Source organism: Manacus candei, unplaced genomic scaffold (genome assembly GCF_025592945.1).
Source record: "Manacus candei isolate 608988 ecotype Guabito, Panama unplaced genomic scaffold, ASM2559294v1 h1tg000078l, whole genome shotgun sequence".
Classification (NCBI taxonomy): domain Eukaryota; kingdom Metazoa; phylum Chordata; class Aves; order Passeriformes; family Pipridae; genus Manacus; species Manacus candei.
In genome coordinates this window covers 1,123,715-1,141,479 of record NW_026138126.1, presented here as the reverse complement: position 1 = coordinate 1,141,479, position 17,765 = coordinate 1,123,715, and the positions used below count along the sequence as shown (strand labels likewise).

At 50.7% G+C, this 17,765-nt stretch overlaps 1 protein-coding gene across 11 annotated transcripts; it reads right to left on the bottom strand.

Annotated features, from left to right (window-relative positions):
• Nucleotides 1-446: 446 nt before the first annotated feature.
• ACSBG2 (acyl-CoA synthetase bubblegum family member 2) lies at nucleotides 447-17,711 on the bottom strand. 11 transcript variants are annotated; one of them, XM_051810607.1, is made up of 16 exons: nucleotides 17,662-17,699; nucleotides 16,817-16,897; nucleotides 13,608-13,737; nucleotides 11,591-11,670; nucleotides 10,833-11,077; nucleotides 9,487-9,575; nucleotides 8,800-8,920; nucleotides 8,284-8,364; nucleotides 7,598-7,747; nucleotides 6,893-7,069; nucleotides 6,157-6,338; nucleotides 5,654-5,887; nucleotides 4,857-5,074; nucleotides 3,670-3,809; nucleotides 2,589-2,835; nucleotides 447-1,982 (listed from the first exon to the last, which is right to left on the bottom strand). In XM_051810607.1, the coding sequence occupies exons 3-16, from the start codon at nucleotides 13,730-13,732 to the stop codon at nucleotides 1,870-1,872; spliced, it is 2,202 nt and encodes a 733-aa protein (XP_051666567.1). In that variant the 5' UTR covers nucleotides 13,733-13,737; nucleotides 16,817-16,897; nucleotides 17,662-17,699; the 3' UTR covers nucleotides 447-1,869. The 11 variants fall into 11 exon arrangements, with proteins under 11 accessions (XP_051666567.1, XP_051666568.1, XP_051666570.1 ...); XM_051810608.1 differs by lacking the exon at nucleotides 16,817-16,897 and having other exon boundaries at nucleotides 17,662-17,711; XM_051810610.1 differs by lacking the exons at nucleotides 16,817-16,897; nucleotides 17,662-17,699 and adding an exon at nucleotides 17,587-17,606.
• Nucleotides 17,712-17,765: the final 54 nt, after the last annotated feature.

Genomic DNA, 17,765 nt, shown 5'->3' with positions numbered 1-17,765 from the left:
GTGAAAAGCTAAGGAAAAGGGAATCGTTTTAAGGACAGGATGGTGGGGGAAGGCTCTGATGTCCCTTAATACACTGGACTTTATGGTGGTTCATGTGAGGGGAAACAGGCCAGAGCAGGAGAGGTGCAAGTGCTCTCCATCTGCTCCCATGGGATTTGGGGGAGTCTCCACTGCTCCCAGAACATGCCAGACCTTGTCCCAAGCCCAAACCAGGGCCCAGAGCTCTGGCACAGGTTCCTCAGCACAGGGTAAGGGTGAGACCTTCCGTCCCCTTCCCACTGTGGGAATGTCACACAGCCCTGGGCTGCCCCAGGAGCAGCTCCAGCCTCAAGGATTCCCAAGGCAGCAGCCCTGGCTGCACCTCTCCCCGCTCTCCCAGCCCGTGGCTGCTCCCCGCCCTGTGCCCCAGGCCCTCAGATCCGTGTTTTCCAGGAATGACCGAGGAGTCAGGAGACACAAACTGCAGAGTTTGTTTATTACACATTCCTCTTCCAAACACTGGAGACGCAGCAAACCCAACAGCTCCGAACACACGTTACAGGGCATAAGCAGCAGGTACAGTAGTGCATTTCCCACCCCTTCCACAGGGGCAGGAGGAATTTCCCTGAGCCCAGATCAGAGAAACTTTGGGGTTTAACCCACCCCCGAGGTGCCCAGGTCCAGTCCATGCCCAGCCCAGCCAGAGCGTGAACCAGCACAGAGCTGCTCTGACCTGACCTGCACCCACCACCTCCCACTGCTCCTCCTTTTCCACGGGAAGAGTTACTTGGAATCAGGGCTGGGCTGTCCTGCTTGAGTCCAGGTGAGAATTACTGGTTTGAAATAACCCATTTTACAGGCAATCCTTCATCTGCTGTTGGGATTCCCAGGCCCTCCTGGGCATGGGGCAGCCTGGAATAAGCCCTGCAGAACCACTTAGAGGAGACCCACGAGGAGCTGCTGGTTACAGGTACTTCCCTCCAGCTTTGCAGGTCTCTGATCCTGTGTCCTACAGCCAATGAATCCCACAGGAAGGACCTTCACAGCTGCTGGGATGGCTGATCACGGACCTTCAAAAGAACCACTGGGTTCCCAGCACTGTGTCCTCTCTCCAAGCACAGGTACAAACCCTCAGTCCACCCACCCCCCACTCTGGAGTTTCCCATTTCAGACACCACGACATTTCTAGATTGTAAGATACAGACAGATTTCACACATTGTACACAAGCCTTATAAATAGTCCCTGGAGTAAATCACTTCCAGAACACCAGCCATAGATTCTACTTCAATGGTACGATTTATGGCTTCACTATAACTCAAAAAAAGATTAAAAAAACATCAAAATATTGCACAGACAAACCCAGTCCATGAGAGGTTCCAACTCCACTGCTGGGTGCAGTCACCCAGCATTTGCCACCTCAGACAGGGTTTGTGGGGAAAGAGATTTCAAATGACATGGATGCCACCAGCATGCATGGAAGCGTGCAGAGGGAGGGGGCAAGGACACTGCTGGGAAATGGAATCTGCCTTTCTCCCTCAGCAGGGAAAGTGCAGCTCCTGATTTACAGCTCCTGCTTTACATTCAGTTCAAGAAGAAAAAAAAAAAGAAAACTTTGGTTAAAACATAACATGTCACATGGATTGAAGGTAAACATTGTATTGTCCTTATAAAAATGGGAATAAAAAATAACAGAGCTGAGGTATTTGGGATATATCTCAGCAGGGAACACAGACAAAGGAGAACATGGGCATGACCACGCTCACCACACTGCAGGGCAGGGCCAGAACATGGACAGCAAAGCGAGCCGAGGGGCTGCATGATGGCAGAGCCTCTTTATTCCAACAGAATCCAGGGAATCCTTCCTGGGGAGCTGGGGGATCTCCTCTGGGTTACTGCTGGGCCGAGGTCTCCCCATTGGGAGTGTCCACATCTCCATAAAACTGAGCAATCTGGGCTTTGTATTTCTGTGCCACCACTGGCCTCTTGAGTTTCATGGTTGGGCCTGTGGAGAATCACAAGGTTTAATGGAGAGGGAGCCATAGGGAGCACAAATCTTCACTGGGTTGAAGCAAGTCTGGAGGGAGAGATGAAACACAGGGACAGTGACCAGTTCTAAAGTTGTCTTTGGGATTAATGGAATCTCCCTCCCTCCTTCCCCATGAACAGGAGCAGCACAGCATCACCCAGAGGGTGCTGGGGCACTGCCCAGGCTCCCCAGGGCAGTGGGCACGGCCCCAAGGCTGCCAGAGCTCCAGGAGCGTTTGGACAACGCTCTGAGGGACAGGGGGGGATGGTTGGGGTGTCCTGGGCAGGGTCAGGAGTTGGACTGGATGATCCTTGTGGGTCCCTTCCAGCTCAGGACATTCTGTGATTCCATCATCCTGCAAGAGGCATCTCAGAACAAGGTGAGCACAGCTCAGCTTGGTGCTGCTGGGCAAAGGTGGGAATTCATCCCAACTCATCCCACCCCCCAAACTGCAACATGGAAAAGCCTCGGTGAGGAAAGGCCATGGGGAGCTCTGTTTTGGGGGTCCTGGTTATGTTGGTGTTCAACAGCCAAGGAAGGGGTGCATGGGGGGGGACCCCAGATGCCTCACCCATCACTCACCAAGCTCTCCACCAAAGAGGGAAAAGTCCTTCTCCAGAAGGACCCACTTCTGGACTTTCTGGGCATTGGAGGTGGCTCCCTCATTGACCGCTGTGATGCCTTTCTGGATGGCGGCGTAGATGGCCTTGTCTTTGCTGCTGATGATTTCAGAGACCTTTGTGGCCTTGCTGCCCAGCTTCTGACAGTATTCCAGAGCCTCTGGAGTGAGCTCATCCCCCGGTTCACCTGTCTCTGCATCCACCTTGCACTGCAGGACGAGCCACAACAGGTCCCTTTGTATTGCTGAGCACCAAAACGCTGCCCTGGGATGGTGCCACGGCTGCCTTCCCACCCTGCTCCCAGCTGTCACTCCACCAGCCCCCACAGCTTCATCCAAACCCTGGCAGCCAATAGACACTTGGGACAAAACACGGATAAACCTCAGAGCTCTGCCTGCTCAACAGCCACCTTGATGCCAAGGACCAAACAGAGCTCATCTGCCAAATCCCTCCTGTGCTATCTAAAGTTAATCACTTTTTTCCAGACCTTTTCTGCGCCACAGTTCACTTCCCTGCACCCCACAGTCAATACACACAGCACAGAACCATGACAAGCACAGCAGGGCCACCTCCAGGGCCTGGCTCGGATCTCCTACCCCAGGTGAGGCTGTTGATCCTAAGTCTCACTAATTCCCACTGTCCTGCAAAGCCTGTGTGGGACCACCGTGGACATGTCCTGGTGGAGTTTGAAGCCAGAGTCTGACAAAGCAATCCCTGACAGCTGCTTATTGCTCAGACTGCTTGGGAGAGACTAAAGCGGGTGAGAAAAGCAGAAGGGTTCCTTTTTCAGCCTCACTTTTAGGTCTTTTCCTTCTCTTTCTTCCTGTCCTTTGTGGCACAGAAAGTTGCCCTGAACAGGGTGGTCTGAGCAAGTGACAACTTTGCTGTGGTTACAGCTGCTCTTTGCAGCTCAGCTACAACAAACTGTGCCCCACGGAGCCTCCTGTCTCCACAAGACACCGAAAATGTGCAACAATCCTCTTCCTCCCTGGAACTGATCACATTCAGCGACACAGGTGGGTTCCCTCCCTGTTTTCCATTACCTTTAGTGTCAGAAGCATTGACAGGAATTTGGCTTTGTCCCCAACCAACATGGCATTGCTGATGATGGGAACAGCATTTTTGACGGCATCCTCGATCGGAACGGGAGGAACGTTCTCCCCTCCCGCAGTGATGATGAGCTCTGGAAAACAGTCAAGTCTTGGTTAATGCCTGGAGCTTCTCCCCTTCCCACAATCTGAAACAACTCAACAGCTCCTTCATGTCTCCTTGATCAAAAAGTGAGTGGAGAAGGCAGCACACCAGGACTGGGAAAGCGGTAGAGTCACCACCCCTGGAAGTGTTCAAAAAAATGTGTGGATGTGGCACCTGGGGACATGGGTTAGTGGTGGTCTGGGCAGTGCTGAGGGAATGGTTGGACTTGATAATCTTAGAAGGCTTTTCCAACCTTAATGATGACTCCATGTCTCCAGTCAGGCCAGGAGAGAGGAGCTGAAGCCATGAACACACACACAGCCCTGCGAGAGCTGCCTCAGTGCTCGGGAGGTGTTTGCAGTTTGGGAACATGGGATGAGCCCTCGGCACCCTGGCACACACACCTTGGACTCTCAGGCACCTAAGCTGGCACCCAAATTGTCAGAAACTGAAGATTTGCTGAGGTTGGAGGTCTTTCTTGTTGGCTTTGTTTGGGGTTGCTCAAAGCAGTGTCCCAAGAACCTCATTGCTAAAAGGCACTTGCACAACAGGGTTAAGCTGTTGTTTTCCTTGGAAGTCACCCAGCAAAGCTCCTGAAACTGGTGGCACAACAAGCCCACAAAGCATTAAGTGTTGCTGCTGAAATCCAAGGGTTTCTCCCCCATTCTCCGAACAGGACACACTGCAGCCACATTCATGTGGAAACTCCAGAAGGAGAAGGATTGAAATAATCTGTGCAAGCCACAACCACACAACCAGCAGAGCCTCCCCTGCACCAGGGGATGTTTAGGTTGGATATTGAGAAAATGTCTTCACTGAAAGAGTGTTCAGCATTGGCACAGCTGCCCAGGGCAGTGGTGGAGTCACCATCCCTGGAGGGATTTAAGAGATGTGTAGATGTGGGGACATGGGTTAGTGGTGGCCTTGGCAGTGCTGGGGGAATGGCTGGATGCCATGATGTCTTTCCCAGCTTAATAACTCTGTGATTCCATAGTGCTGCACAACATCAAGACAACCAAATCAGGGGATGAGTTACCTTTAATTCTGCCTGTGATGTAGAGGAATCCATCTTTGTCATGCTTGCCCAGGTCACCTGAGTGCAGCCACCCATCCTCATCGATGGCCTCTTTGGTTTTGTCCTCCATGTTCAAGTAGCCCATGAAGATGTGCCTCCCTGAGAAGCAGATCTCCCCAATGCCATCCCTGTCTGGCTTATGAATGAGGGTCCGGCAGCCTGAGAGTTCCTTCCCACAGCTGCAAGAGAACACAGACCCATGGCAATAATTGATTTTAAATTCAATTCCAGCAGAGATTACAGCAGCACCCTCTCGAGCTTGAACAAAGCCCAGCAGCTTTTTAGTACACTGGCTTCAGGAAGGAGCTTAAAAGGCTCATGTAAGGGAAGCTACAGCAAATGTTGTTATTGCAGAGATCAGTGCTCACACACCTAGGGTTTTCCACTCATTGTTCTCCACACCTGAGCTCTGAATGAGAAGATTTATGTCCTTGGCAGCAAACTTTTACTGTGCAGACTGAACAAGCCACTCAAAGACACCCTCACTGCCATTAAAGTGTAGGTTGGAGTTACCAACTCTTCCTCTTCCCACCAGCCCCTCCCTCCCTTCTCAGCTCCTCCAGAATCCAGCCAAGTTCAATTTAAGTCTCCCTGGTGCTGCTGCCCTTGGCAGATCTCCATCTGTGGGATGTGGCCAAAGGAACCTACTCCCCAGTGACCCTTTAGTGGCAGCAAAACTCGGGATGAGCTGCAAGAGGAGAGATGGACATGCTAGATGCAGGAGAAACCTTGACCCCACTCTTCAGCCCTGGTCTCACCTGGTGAGTTTGAAGGCGTGAGGGAGGGAGATGGTGTGAGGCCCAGAGCTCTCACTCATCCCATACAGCTCCAACACAGGAATGTTCAGGCTCAGAAAGAATTCCAGGGTCTCTCTGGTGATGGGAGCAGCTCCTGTGTAGCACTTGGTGCACCGGTCCAGCCCCAGGGCCTTCCTCACCTTCCTGTACACCAGGTGTTTGGCCAGGCGGAAGTTCACCGGCACCTCAGAATACCTGGAGGAGGAAAATGGGCACAAGGTCTCAGCCTCCAAGTAGAACTTCTTTCCCTTCCTCCTTTCCTCTTCATCCCAGTTTAGTTTATTTAGTAAAACAGTGAATTATTTGCCCTCCAGCCTTTGTTGCTCACCCTAAAGTCTGGCTTTACTGCCCACAAATCTGACCTGTTATGTTGGATATAATCCCTGAATGGAAGATAATCCCTGATCTGATAGCAAAGTTCTCCTAACACTCATGAGCATCCCTTAATTGCAGCTCATAATTACCCATTCATCCTCTTCAGGTTGGTCTGCAGCCCCACTCCCTTGGCCCACGAGGCCACTTTCCTCCGCAGTGCCGACGATTTCATCCCTACGGATTTCATCTTTTCTTCCATTTTTTCCCAGACACGAGGCACCCCCAGAAAAGCAGTTGGCCTCACTTCCCTCAGGGTCTCCACCAAGCTGCCCTGAGACAAGCAGAATTTGATGCAATTTTTAGAAGTGCTTCACTGCAGACTTCAGGTCAGCACCGGTCATGAGCCAGAACTTGGGACTCTGCCACGAGCTTTGAGGAACTGCTCATTTTGTGCAGTGCCATCGGCAGACAGGAACCCCTCAGGGCATTCCAATGGAAACTGGGAAGGCAGCAAGGGTCCATGCTGATGCAGCACAGGGGGCAGAATCCCTTTCTCAGGCCCCAGATTGAAGTGGTGTTACAGATTTAACTTGTGCAACGTGGGCAGAGCAAACACAAAGCTGTTACTCAACCAGCCGTTGGGGGCGGGGAAAGGTGTCAGGTGAGACACTCAGCAGGTCCCAGCTGTGAAGTGCTGGCTCAGTTTCTCCCAGGCTTGGGAGAGAGTCAAAAGGCAAAGGTCAGAGTGGCTCTAAAACCAACAGGGGCAGTTGGTCACTGGGCAAGTAAACCCAGTCAGCAAAGCTTTCAGAACCACGGGATAACACAGCCTTGTTTTGAGCTACGAGCAGGTGAGTGGGTGTAGGTTTATTATTAAGTTTTTACCTTCAATGCATCTGGCTGAGCAAAGTAAACTTGCACTCCAAAGGTCATGGCTGACCAGATATCAGACATCTGGGCAGCGATGTGGCTGAGGGGCAGGTAACTGATCACCTGCTCCTGCCTCTCCTTGGGGTCCGTGAGCATGATGGACCGTCCGGCCACTGCCGCTGTCCACGTCAGCTGGAACAGAACCCATGGAGGGGTCAGGGATGGTCCTTCCAGGCAGGGACAGCATAGAACACACAGGTACAACATCCTGTGATCTCAACATCAGGCACTTGGCTTGTTCAGCTCGAGAAGAGACTGAGGGGAGACTCCTCGGGGGCTGCAGCTCCTGCCGAGGGGAGGCGGAGGGGCAGGGACTGAGCTCTGCTCTGGGACCAGGGACAGGACCCAGGGAAGGGCTGGAGCTGTGCCAGGGGGGTTGGGATGGATCTCAGGGAAAGGTTCTTCCCCCACAGGGTGCTGGGGCACTGCCCAGGCTCCCCAGGGCAGTGGGCACGGCCCCAAGGCTGCCAGAGCTCCAGGAGGGTTTGGACAACGCTCTGAGGGACAGGGTGGGATTGTTGGGGTGTCTGTGCAGGGCCAGGGGTTGGACTGGATGATCCTTGTGGTCCCCTCCAACTCAGCACATTCCATGATTCTGGAATGAATCCAGCTGATCTGTCACAGCTCCAGGGGTGGCAGCAGGGCAGAGCAGACACTCACATTGTCGTGGCTGAGCATGACCCCCTTGGGCTGCCCCGTGGTCCCCGAGGTGTAGATGAGGGTGCAGCACTGGTTGGGCTTCTGCGCCGCGATGGCCAAGTGGAGCAGAGTGTCTGGGACATCCCTGCCCAGCTCCATGAACTCACTCCACTGTGCAGAGAAGAGAAGAGCTCCATCACTTTGTGATCTTTCATGTGAAAAATTAAACTCTTTGCTACACATGAAGAGAAGGAAGCCATTCCCTGTGTCCAAGCCTCTGGAAGATATGTACTGCCCCACACTGTTTTCTGGCTGCCACAAGAGAAGCAGAAAAGAGACAGACCCATCCTGAGCAGCTTTCCAGCTCTGTAGCAATCCTGGTACTCACTGGAGTAAATGTGGGACCCAGGACTGCCTTGCAAAGGTTGGTAATCCAACACCCTCCTTAGAGAAGGGATTATCCAGGTTTGCACAACAGCTCCTGCCCAGTGGGGCAGGCAATCCCTCACCACAGCCAACACAAGCTCATGGGATCACAGCCACAGAATCCCACACTAGTTTGGGTTGGAAGGGACCTTAAAGACCACCTCATTCCACCCCCTGCCATGGGCAGGGATGTTTAAGGTCCCATGGAAGGTGACAGGTACTTGGAGACATCACCTGAACACAACCAGGACTTAGAAGCCATGAAGATGCCCAGGACTTACTGAGTACAGATTTGGTCTCTTCTCCTTTATCTCTTCCCCGTACTGGACAATGGCCTTCAGCTGAGGTAGTCTATCCTCAATCTGTGTTAAGAAGGGAGATTCATGAGAAGGAGCAAATCCTGCTTGTCCCTTCCAGGCCACACAACCCACCACTTGACATGCTCCTGCTATTTGCCATTTTATGTAAGGCCAAGAGAATCCCATCTCTGCTACTGAAATAACAGGGAAGCCTCACTAGAAACTCATAATTTGAGCTGGGATGTTGTCAGACATCCTAGAGGTTGCTCAATTGTTCATTTTGGCTTCTCAAGGCTTTAAGAAGGGAAACTACCACTTCACCTCTTGTGAGACTCAGTACCAGAGGGAACCCATCGCCAGGCACCAAGAAGGCTCAGCCAGGTCACCTCTGCTTTCAGAGCCAGCACTCCCCTCTGGTATTACCCTCCCACAGCATTTACCCTCCCACAGCTGTCAACCAGATGCCGTAACCCCCAGACATCTGAAAAACAGAATTACTTCTAAGATTTTCTGCAGCTGTTTCTGGTTTTCCACCACTATAACATCAGCACTGCAGTTCTCTGCCACATAGTGACAGGCCTCAGGAGAGTTTGTTGTATAGATCCCAACAGCAAATCCCCTGCAAGGGAAGAGGGGAAAAAAAACAAAACAGAAAAGCAAAACTCAGAATTAGAGGACAAGAAGAATTGCTGGCAACATTCAGACCTTTTCAGAGGAAAAACTTTGAGAAGAATATCCCATAATATGACAAGAAAAAGTGGAGGGTTTAATTCCAAGAGCAAAGGCTCTGATGTGGGGCATGGGAAATGTCAGAGTGGCGTAAGGGTCCAAAATGTCTCAGATAGAAGGAAGATATCAAAATCCAGCCCTGGGATTCTCTGGCATTTCCCATCATATTTTTAATCACAGTATATATAAGAAATCTTTTGGATTAACCTACTGGTCATCTTATTTTGAGAGAAGCATTTGGCTAAAAAGAAAAATAATAATTTTTGTCTCATTAATTCATTCCGAATTAAGTTGAGGTTGTAGTTTCCTTCATTATATTAAAATACAAACAATTGGGTTTGGGGGTTTTTTTGTGGTTGGTTTAGTTGGGGGGTTTTAATCAAAACCTGCTTCTCATGGGGATCCTGCAATTACTGAGTGCCAAAATTCATGGCAAGAGACAAGACTTGTTCTTACCCTGCAAGGATTGCTCCAATGTCAGCAATGAACCACTCAGCAGAATTGAATCCCAGGATGCCCACTCCATGGAAACGCTGCAGCCCCAGCTGTAAACAAGAGATGGAATTACAGCACTCTTGGTTTTCCTTCGAAGAAAGCTCAGAGTTAATTTACAGATCTCTGCTGCAAACACAGGGAAGAGGAGAGAGTTTGTGTTGTTGGACAGGGTGATTCCCACTGAAAAACTTCCCAAGAGCCAGGATGGAACCAGTTAAGTTCCACATCAGGCACTGTCCTGCTATCAGTGGGAAGGAAAAAGGGATTTGCGGAGCTCTGTGCTTGGAATGCCTGGCTCACTGACACCAATACAAACCTGCAATCCAGGGAGTTCTCAGTTCCCTCTGGAAGGAGAAGAGGTGAAGTTAGATAACACCTCCTGAGACATTTAATATGGTTGGATATATCAGATATCAACAGTGACAAGAGCAACAAGCTCCAGTGACAGTCAGAGACATTTTGGGATGAAATTTCAGCTGGAGAAGTCCCAGTCTTTAAATCTCCCTCGGGTTTTGTCCCAGACTGGAAGATCCCACCACAGGAGTGAGACCAGGGTGACCATAACCTGAAGAAGCCAGACTTCATCACAACAGTAAGAACACAGTGTGTCGGTTTCCCTCTCTGTCTCAATCCCAACAGCACAGGCAAAAGGCAGGGCCAGATGGGACATTTAAGGCTAGTTCACAAGCATCCCTTCAAATTTTGAATTTGAAAGATTAACATTTCCAAGACTCTGGAGGTGTAGTGTCCAGGTTTGCCTCAAAACCTCAAACACCTCACTTTATATGTTTCCTTAAATGCCTTTTTTGAAGTTGAATGTGGAAGCAACTTGCAATAAATTCAGACAAAACCCCTGTGGGAAGTACCAAGGTGCCCATGGCATGTTCAGGTACTTCGCTGTCACTGAAAGACTCATCTACACTCAGAGAATTTGCAGGTTTAAAATACAATTAACTGCAGCCATTCCAGCACTTAAATGAGTGAACATTAAACTGACTTTTTACACAGTGGTAGGACAAGAGGGAGCAGTTTTAAACAAAAAGAGGAGAGATTTACATTAGATATTGGGAAGGAATTCTTCCCTGTCAGGGTGGTGGGGCCCTGGCATAGGTTGCCCAGAAAAGCTGTGGCTGCCTCATCCCTTCAAGTGTCAAAGGCCAGGTTGGATGGGACTTGGAGCAACCTGGGCTAGTGGAAGGTGTCCCTGTCCATGGCAGGAGGTTTTATGAGATAAGCTCTAAGGTCTCTTCCAACCCAAACCACTCTGTGATTCAATGAATATGAACAAGAGCTCAACAAAAACTCACCTTCAGAAAGCTTTTTGCTGCTTTACAGCACTCATCATAGTACATTTTGTATGTTAGTTTGACCCACTGGTCACCTTTTTTGGATGCAAGGGCATAATAGTCCCCATATTTATTGACAGTTTCCTGGAAGAGCTGGTGAACAGTCTTTGGTGGTTCACTGCCTATTCCCTGGTCTTCCATCCTCAGCTTGACCTCCCCATCCCGATGTGTTGTCCACACTCTAGAGGCAGGAGAGGAGGAGGCTGCTTGGAAAGAAAGGGTTCAGCATCTTAGGTTTTGACATTTCTTGCTGCCATGACAGAAATATAAATCCAAGTATCAAGCACACAATAGTAAATGTTGTTATACCCCTCTCACACCCCTTTTTTGACCTTTTCCTCTTGGCAAGTTTGCCACAGGACCCCCAGTATTTTGGACTGGGAGCCTCTAAAGCACTTTGAAATTTTGTTAAACATTTCCTCTAACCCGCTCTTCTGCTCGAAAGCTCTTGCACTGTAAGGTGGCAACTTCCTCCAGCATATACTCTATTTTTAATTTTTTTTCTTTTAAGGAGGACTGAAAGCAGGACATTGGTATCTGACACTACTTATTTACTCCTCAAAGCACAACTGTGCTTCAAAGTCTAAGTTCAAGACACTTCTGGACAGCCTATCCTGCACCCTGAGCTCCTTCTTCCATCCTTATGGTTGGATAAATTCCTCTCTCATCCCAACAATAATTTTATGCACATCACAGTGACCAAACTTCTCCCCACTCACCTTTGGGATCAACTGAGTCCAGCTGGTGTCTCTCCATGTTGGAATCTTCCCCCGGCTCGATGTTGTGGGGCTCAGGAGTTCTGCAAGGCAAAAGCAGTTATCCCTGAATGAGCACACCGAGGGCAGGTTTGCTCCATCACTTCATTTCACTAAATCCTTGGATGTTGAAGTGGCTCCTGATGTCCTGCAGGTGACTTTATTAATCCACTACCCTGCATGGCTCAGGTCCCTCAGAGTGCGCAAGGTTTGCCTAGGCTGGTTTTGAACACATGGATATTGCCCTAATTGCAGCTTTCATTGCAACCCATAAACTTATCAGCCCCAAAACAGCCATCATTCAACTCCAGAGGTCTGTTCCAGGTGCCTGAAACAAAGAATCTGCAGCTGGGAGGAGGAGGGGGGGGGGGCAGGTAGGAAGGGCCACATGGATCTGGTGCTCATCTCCTCTCTGCAAAATGAGTTCAACAACAAGGAGGCCCCAGGGCATGCCTCAAGTCACCCTGTGGGAAAACCCATGGAGGTTTCCTGCAGAAGAGCAGGAAACCGATTTCACAGGAAATCTTGTTCTTGTGTATTCCTAATAAAGCCATTGGGCTCCCACCAGATGTCTGTGAAGGAATGGGAACAGGCACATCCCATGTACTCCAGCCACGCTCCTCCCAGTCATCCCTTTTCCTTCCAGCCCTGCAAGACCTGGTGAAGCACCACTTGCCCCTGGTTGCAAACCAGTTTTCTTCCTCCAGCCCTTTCCAAGAAGGACTTTCTCACAGCCCTAATGATAAGGATATGGCATAATCAAGTTGCATGTGCCACTTGAGACCATGAGCTGGAAGCCAGACCTTGTGAGATTTGGGATTTGGTCCCTAGAAGGACAGCCCACCCTCCAACCAGGCAGCTGATGCTTGTTCCCCTGCCCTGGGCAATACCCTGCCTGGACCATCAGCATAGCCCTAAATCCAAGTTCTAGCTGACCCAAGATTATACTCCAGAGACCCAAAATTTCCATCTTGCCTTGCCCTACCAAGGCCCTTTTCTTCAGGCCATCACGAAGGTGTTTCACCAGGCCAGTGCTCGGTGTTTGCTCTTCCCCATGACAACATTTGGTTGTAGCCCCAGCTCCAGGGTGTTCTGGAAGGGCTGCAGGGCCCTGACATCACAATAACCCCAAACTCTGTAGGACAGCTCTGGGGCAAAAAGGAGCAGACAGGTGGGAGCTCCTCTGCTCCCACACAAATTCCTCAGGCTAATCCAGGCACTGAACCCCACATTTTATTCCCTTTCTACCAGATCAGAGACAAGGCAAGTCAGCACAGCCACTATGAGAATTTCAGTGTAAGGGGGAAATTCCTTCCCTCTGGCTTATGCTTGCTCTGATTTTCTAGGAAATAGTCAACTGTTACCGCTTCAGGAATATAAGATTTAAGGCACAAAGAAGACCTGACGTGGCTGATCCCATGTACTGTCCAAAAGCAGAACTGCTTCCCTGAACTAGTCTCCAAGCCAACAACCAGAGCTGAGTAAATAATGTTTTTTTATTTCCCCCAAAGGGATTACGAGATGTTCCCTCTTCATTATCGAGAACATTTTTCAGCACAAATTAATCCTCAGTAGCAACAGTTCTGCACCATTTCTCCACCAGCTTTTACGATCAAAGCATGCAAATGACCCAGTAATATGAGCAAAAAAGCCCCAGCTATTTCTCTCACAGTCAATCAAGTCATCTTTTTTCTCCCCCTTATGACATGTAATTCAGAGTAGCCTGAAAAAATTTAGGTAAAGACGTTTTATTCAGCTAGATCCCATTATGCTGTGGGGAGATATAGACCCTTAAATACTAACCTGCTCTTCAGTCTGTAAATCTAAGCAGCCTCTTAGAGGAGTTTGGTGGAGATCAGTGTAGGCACCACACACGAGCTGTCCCCTGCAGAGGCTCTTCCAAAATTATTTTAATTAATCTAAGTAAGATTAGAATACAAACTATGTACACAGATTAAATAAAACCTTAAATTAGACACACCTGGGTGAAGAGTTGAGCAGCACATCACTCAGTGACACCTCACAGTTCCCTTCAGGAGCTGAATTACAATAAGCCATGGGGACTGGTTCAGCGAGTGCCATCCGTGCCTCTGACTCACACAGCATTGTCCCTGCGAAAACAGGTTTTAACAATTAAAATACAACCAAATTCTACGATAAATCAGCTTCAGTCGATGCAGCTACACGAGAGAGGCAGCTCCAAAGAGGCACAACTCGAGCCTGCGTGAAACACGGTAAATTCTGACAGTGGCCGCCGCCACTGTTAATTTAAAAACCTGCTGAAACCTCCACCCTGCACCAAAACCAGTGTGACACCCACAGCTCTGAGAGAGCCCAACGAGCCAGACAATTTAAATTCACACTCCCTGTGCCCCAAAACGCTCCCGGCTCGGCTCCCACCCCCCCCTCACCCCGCAGAGCTCCATCCTCACAGCGCATCGCCGTCCCGCAGCCTCCGCTCCGCACCGGCGCCGAGCCCGACGTGGAATAGGCTTTATTTTTAAACTAGCGCCCAGGAGGCAGATCTGGAGCATCTTATGTCATGTGCTGCTGCCTCGCAATTGGAAGCGGCTCGTCACCCCACACCGCCGCCTCTTAAGGAGGCTCTGGCCCCACGCCCGCCTCAACCCCGGCACACCGGGGATTTCGGGTCCCTCTCCGGAGACACAGCCCTGGACACCCTAGATTTAAAAAGTTCTCATAAAAACCAGCGGTTTTGCAGCTATTTTTCTGGCGGCTCCTACGGTTCTTTTAGCACTTCGTCTCGGGGGATTTTATCACCTAAACAAAAGTGTTTTCTTAAACGCTGATTCGATTTAAGGTTTCCATTCATCGGAAGCCTTTGACGCTTATGAGTTGCCAGGCTGAGCTTTAATTGTTTCAAGGGATTTCAAGCTGATTGGAGACGAATCTCATTATCCCTGATCTCTTTAAGAAGTAGATTTTCGGCTGCTATTTTGTACCCGCATTAGACAAACGCGTTTAAATCGGGTGATGCGAGGAGCGCGTTTCCATCAATGACGAGCGACAGGAGCGAAAGGAAAGAGCCCTTTTAATAAATCAGAGCCAGCCACGCTGCAGTCTCTGACGGGAGGAAAAAGCCACGCTAGGCACAGCTCAGAGCCCTGGAAAGCACGCCCCCCTTTCCGCTTACTCATCTGAGCAAGACACGTCGCTGCTCACGCCACGCTCTGCTCCAGCCACGCCAGGAATAGTTTAATTCACCGGCAGCTGAGACAGGGATGTCTCAAAAAAAAACCCAGCTCTAAAGCGCCGAGATAACCGGCAGATGTTGCCCAACACCCCCGTTCTAGGCTGAAACAGCAGAGCGGTTTATTTGGGGGGAGTTATGAGCTGTGAGAAGAGGGGGGTTATCTCTGCACAGACCCCCCCAACCTGGGGCAGTTCCCAGCCCAGAGGAGCTCAAACCCACATGTGGGAGAGCCCAACGGATCCCAGACTTCTCGGTGCCACCACGGCCCCTCTTGCTCAAGGAGGAATCGAGCACAAGCCCAGGAGGGACAAACCCCACGGGGCCTGACCCCCTTGTGCAATTCTGCACCCACCAGCACCCACAACAAGGGGTTCAGGGCTCCCCTGTGGCCCTGGAGAAAGCTTTGGCCTCCACACTAATTACAGTGTTCCTCTGGCTGGCTGTGCTTTTAATGCAGCAACAGAGTTTCAAGGGAAAACCGGTGTTCTCACTCCAGCTGTCACAGAATCATTGAATCCTAGAATGGTTTGGGTTGAAGGGACCTTAAAACTCATCTCATTCCATCCCCTGTCATAGGCAGGGGCACCTTCCACCAGACCAGGCTGCTCCAAGGCCCATCCAACCCGACTTTGGACAGACAGCTGAAGTGCCACCTGGTTGTGCAGGTTTCCTTGTGAACACAGCGATCCCAAACCAGTCATGCATTTTAGACAACAAATTTAGGTTAGAAATAAAAATTTCCCAATATACACTCCCTAGCTCTGCTCAGCTCTGCAGCTCAGTCCTCCCCTCCTTGATGCTCAGTTATAAATACAAGCCACTGGAAAACACACGTGTTTCAGGGTTGGAACCGGGTGAGCTTTAAGGTCCCTTCCAACCCAAACCATTCCATGGTTCACCAGAGCCAGGTGTAACCCCTGGGGCAGATCACCAGGATGGGATCAGAATGATTCTCTCCTGGACACACAACAGCCTCCCATTGTTCCCACGGTAGTTAACACATCGGGTAGTTAACACATCGTGATGTCCCACAGATGTTCAGGAAAGTGGAGAACACACACCCAAACAAAAACCCGCGGCAACAAATCTCCCTTTTAATTAAACCTGCGTGACTCCTTAAATCATTTAAATACAAAACACTGTGCTTTGAGGGAGCACCGTGTCCCAGAAGAACTGGAAGTTGAATGGCTTCTATTGAAACCACTGCAGAGCTTGAATAAATGTCTGACAACGTGCAAGCTCCTGGCAGGAGAAGAGGTTTCATTTATAACATGCTCTGAACACACCTTTACCTAAAACACACAGAGAGCTTCAACAACATCAGTTCAAATTCAAATTACTGAGGGTGTTATCAGCCTTTGACATTTTCCAGCACAGCCCACTCGGTTTCCTGTGGCTGATTTCTTCTAACTGGTACAGACACCACATCCACCCCGCTCCAGACTTCACTGCCCAGAGCAGTTTTAGGCAACTGCCACCTTATCTTGCTGCCTTTCCACATCTCCACCAAAACTCCAATCTGGCCCTTTTTGCTCCTTTGTCTCCTTTCAAGATTTATTAAGTGAGGAAACAGAAGCTGAGCAACCCACTCTTCCTCTTTTAGATAAACTCCATTTTTAGCAAGGGCAGCCACAAAAACTTCCTGAGCACTAAAGGTTTTGTCTTCAGCAGTACCACTGGTCGTGCTGGGGAATTACCTGATGCTGGAGAGGAGGGAGCACAAGGAAAAGTAACTCCAAGCTCTCTGAGGATGATGAGTGACTGTCAGGACTGCACACAGACGCCTGACTCCACCACAGCACCTTCAGAGCTGAGCTTTGGCTGAAGGGAGCTGCCTACAGATCCAGGGTAGGGCACTGATGGCACCAGAACTGTTCCTCAGCCACCCAGACAAGCACAGAACTCTCAATTCCGTGCAGATTGCTTCTCCAGGACCCCGGGATGTTTCAGGTGGATTCCACAGCAATGTGACTCACCAGGAGGCTGCTCCGAGTTCCTCTTTCCTACAGAGCTGTTTGCTTTACTGCACCATCTGCACAGCGGGTGGGAATTCCCCTCTAGAGGAGGACGAGAGCACAGGGATGTAGGAAAGCACAGGGAAGTGTTTCCAGGGATGCATCAGCTGTGTTTCTGCCACTGCCACACATGGCATTGTATCTGCTGGAAGCTCAGGAGGGCTGGGAGCCAGCGCAGGAGCATCCCAAGCACTCAGGTCACCGCATGGAGCATCTCCAAGTGCCCAGGTCACCTTAAGAAGTATCCTCAAGCACCCAGATCACCTCACAGAGCATCACTGAGTGCTCAGGTCACCTCATGGACCATCTCCAAGTGCCCAAGTCAGTGCATGGAGCACCTCCAAGTGCTCAGATCACCCCACAGAGCACCCCCAAGTGCCCAGGTCACCTCATATTCCCTCGATGGGCACAGGTGACATGTGGAAGGGACAGACCTTCTCCTCGGACCACCCATTGCCTCAGCCCACAAGGTTACCCCCAACCCGAGGGGGGGTTACCCCCAACCCGCCCTGGGCTTATTTAACCAAAAATCCCAAAAAAACACTTCACCCCCACTCCCCAGACACCCACCCGCGAAGGGACATTAGGAGCAGCCGACACAAGAAAGGTGAATCCCACAGCCAAACCCCCTCCACGGGTGGGCTCGGGCCACGCACCCCACCCGCACCGAGCCCCGCTGAGGACACCCAGAGAGCCGTGGGGAGCCATCATACACACATACACAGACACACCTAGCCCGCAGCCCCCTCCCTGCACCCCCGGCGCGGGCTTTAGGACGGCGGTCGGGCTTTAGGACCGCGCGTTACCTCAGAGCCCGGCGAGGGCGCGCGCGTCGCCTCACGAGCTGCTGCCGCGCGCGCGCTGGGCGGGGCCCCTTTAAACCTGCCCCGCCCCGCCCACGGCCTTGCTT

Excerpts from the sequence above, each read along its gene's own strand:
- ACSBG2 (XM_051810604.1), bottom strand. Across the intron at positions 8,365-8,799 it reads AGCTGCAGAAAATCTTAGAA|ATTGAGGATAGACTACCTCA; the intron begins GTAATTCTGTTT and ends TTCTTAACACAG. Across the intron at positions 2,836-3,669 it reads CAATGCTTCTGACACTAAAG|TGCAAGGTGGATGCAGAGAC; the intron begins GTAATGGAAAAC and ends CTCGTCCTGCAG.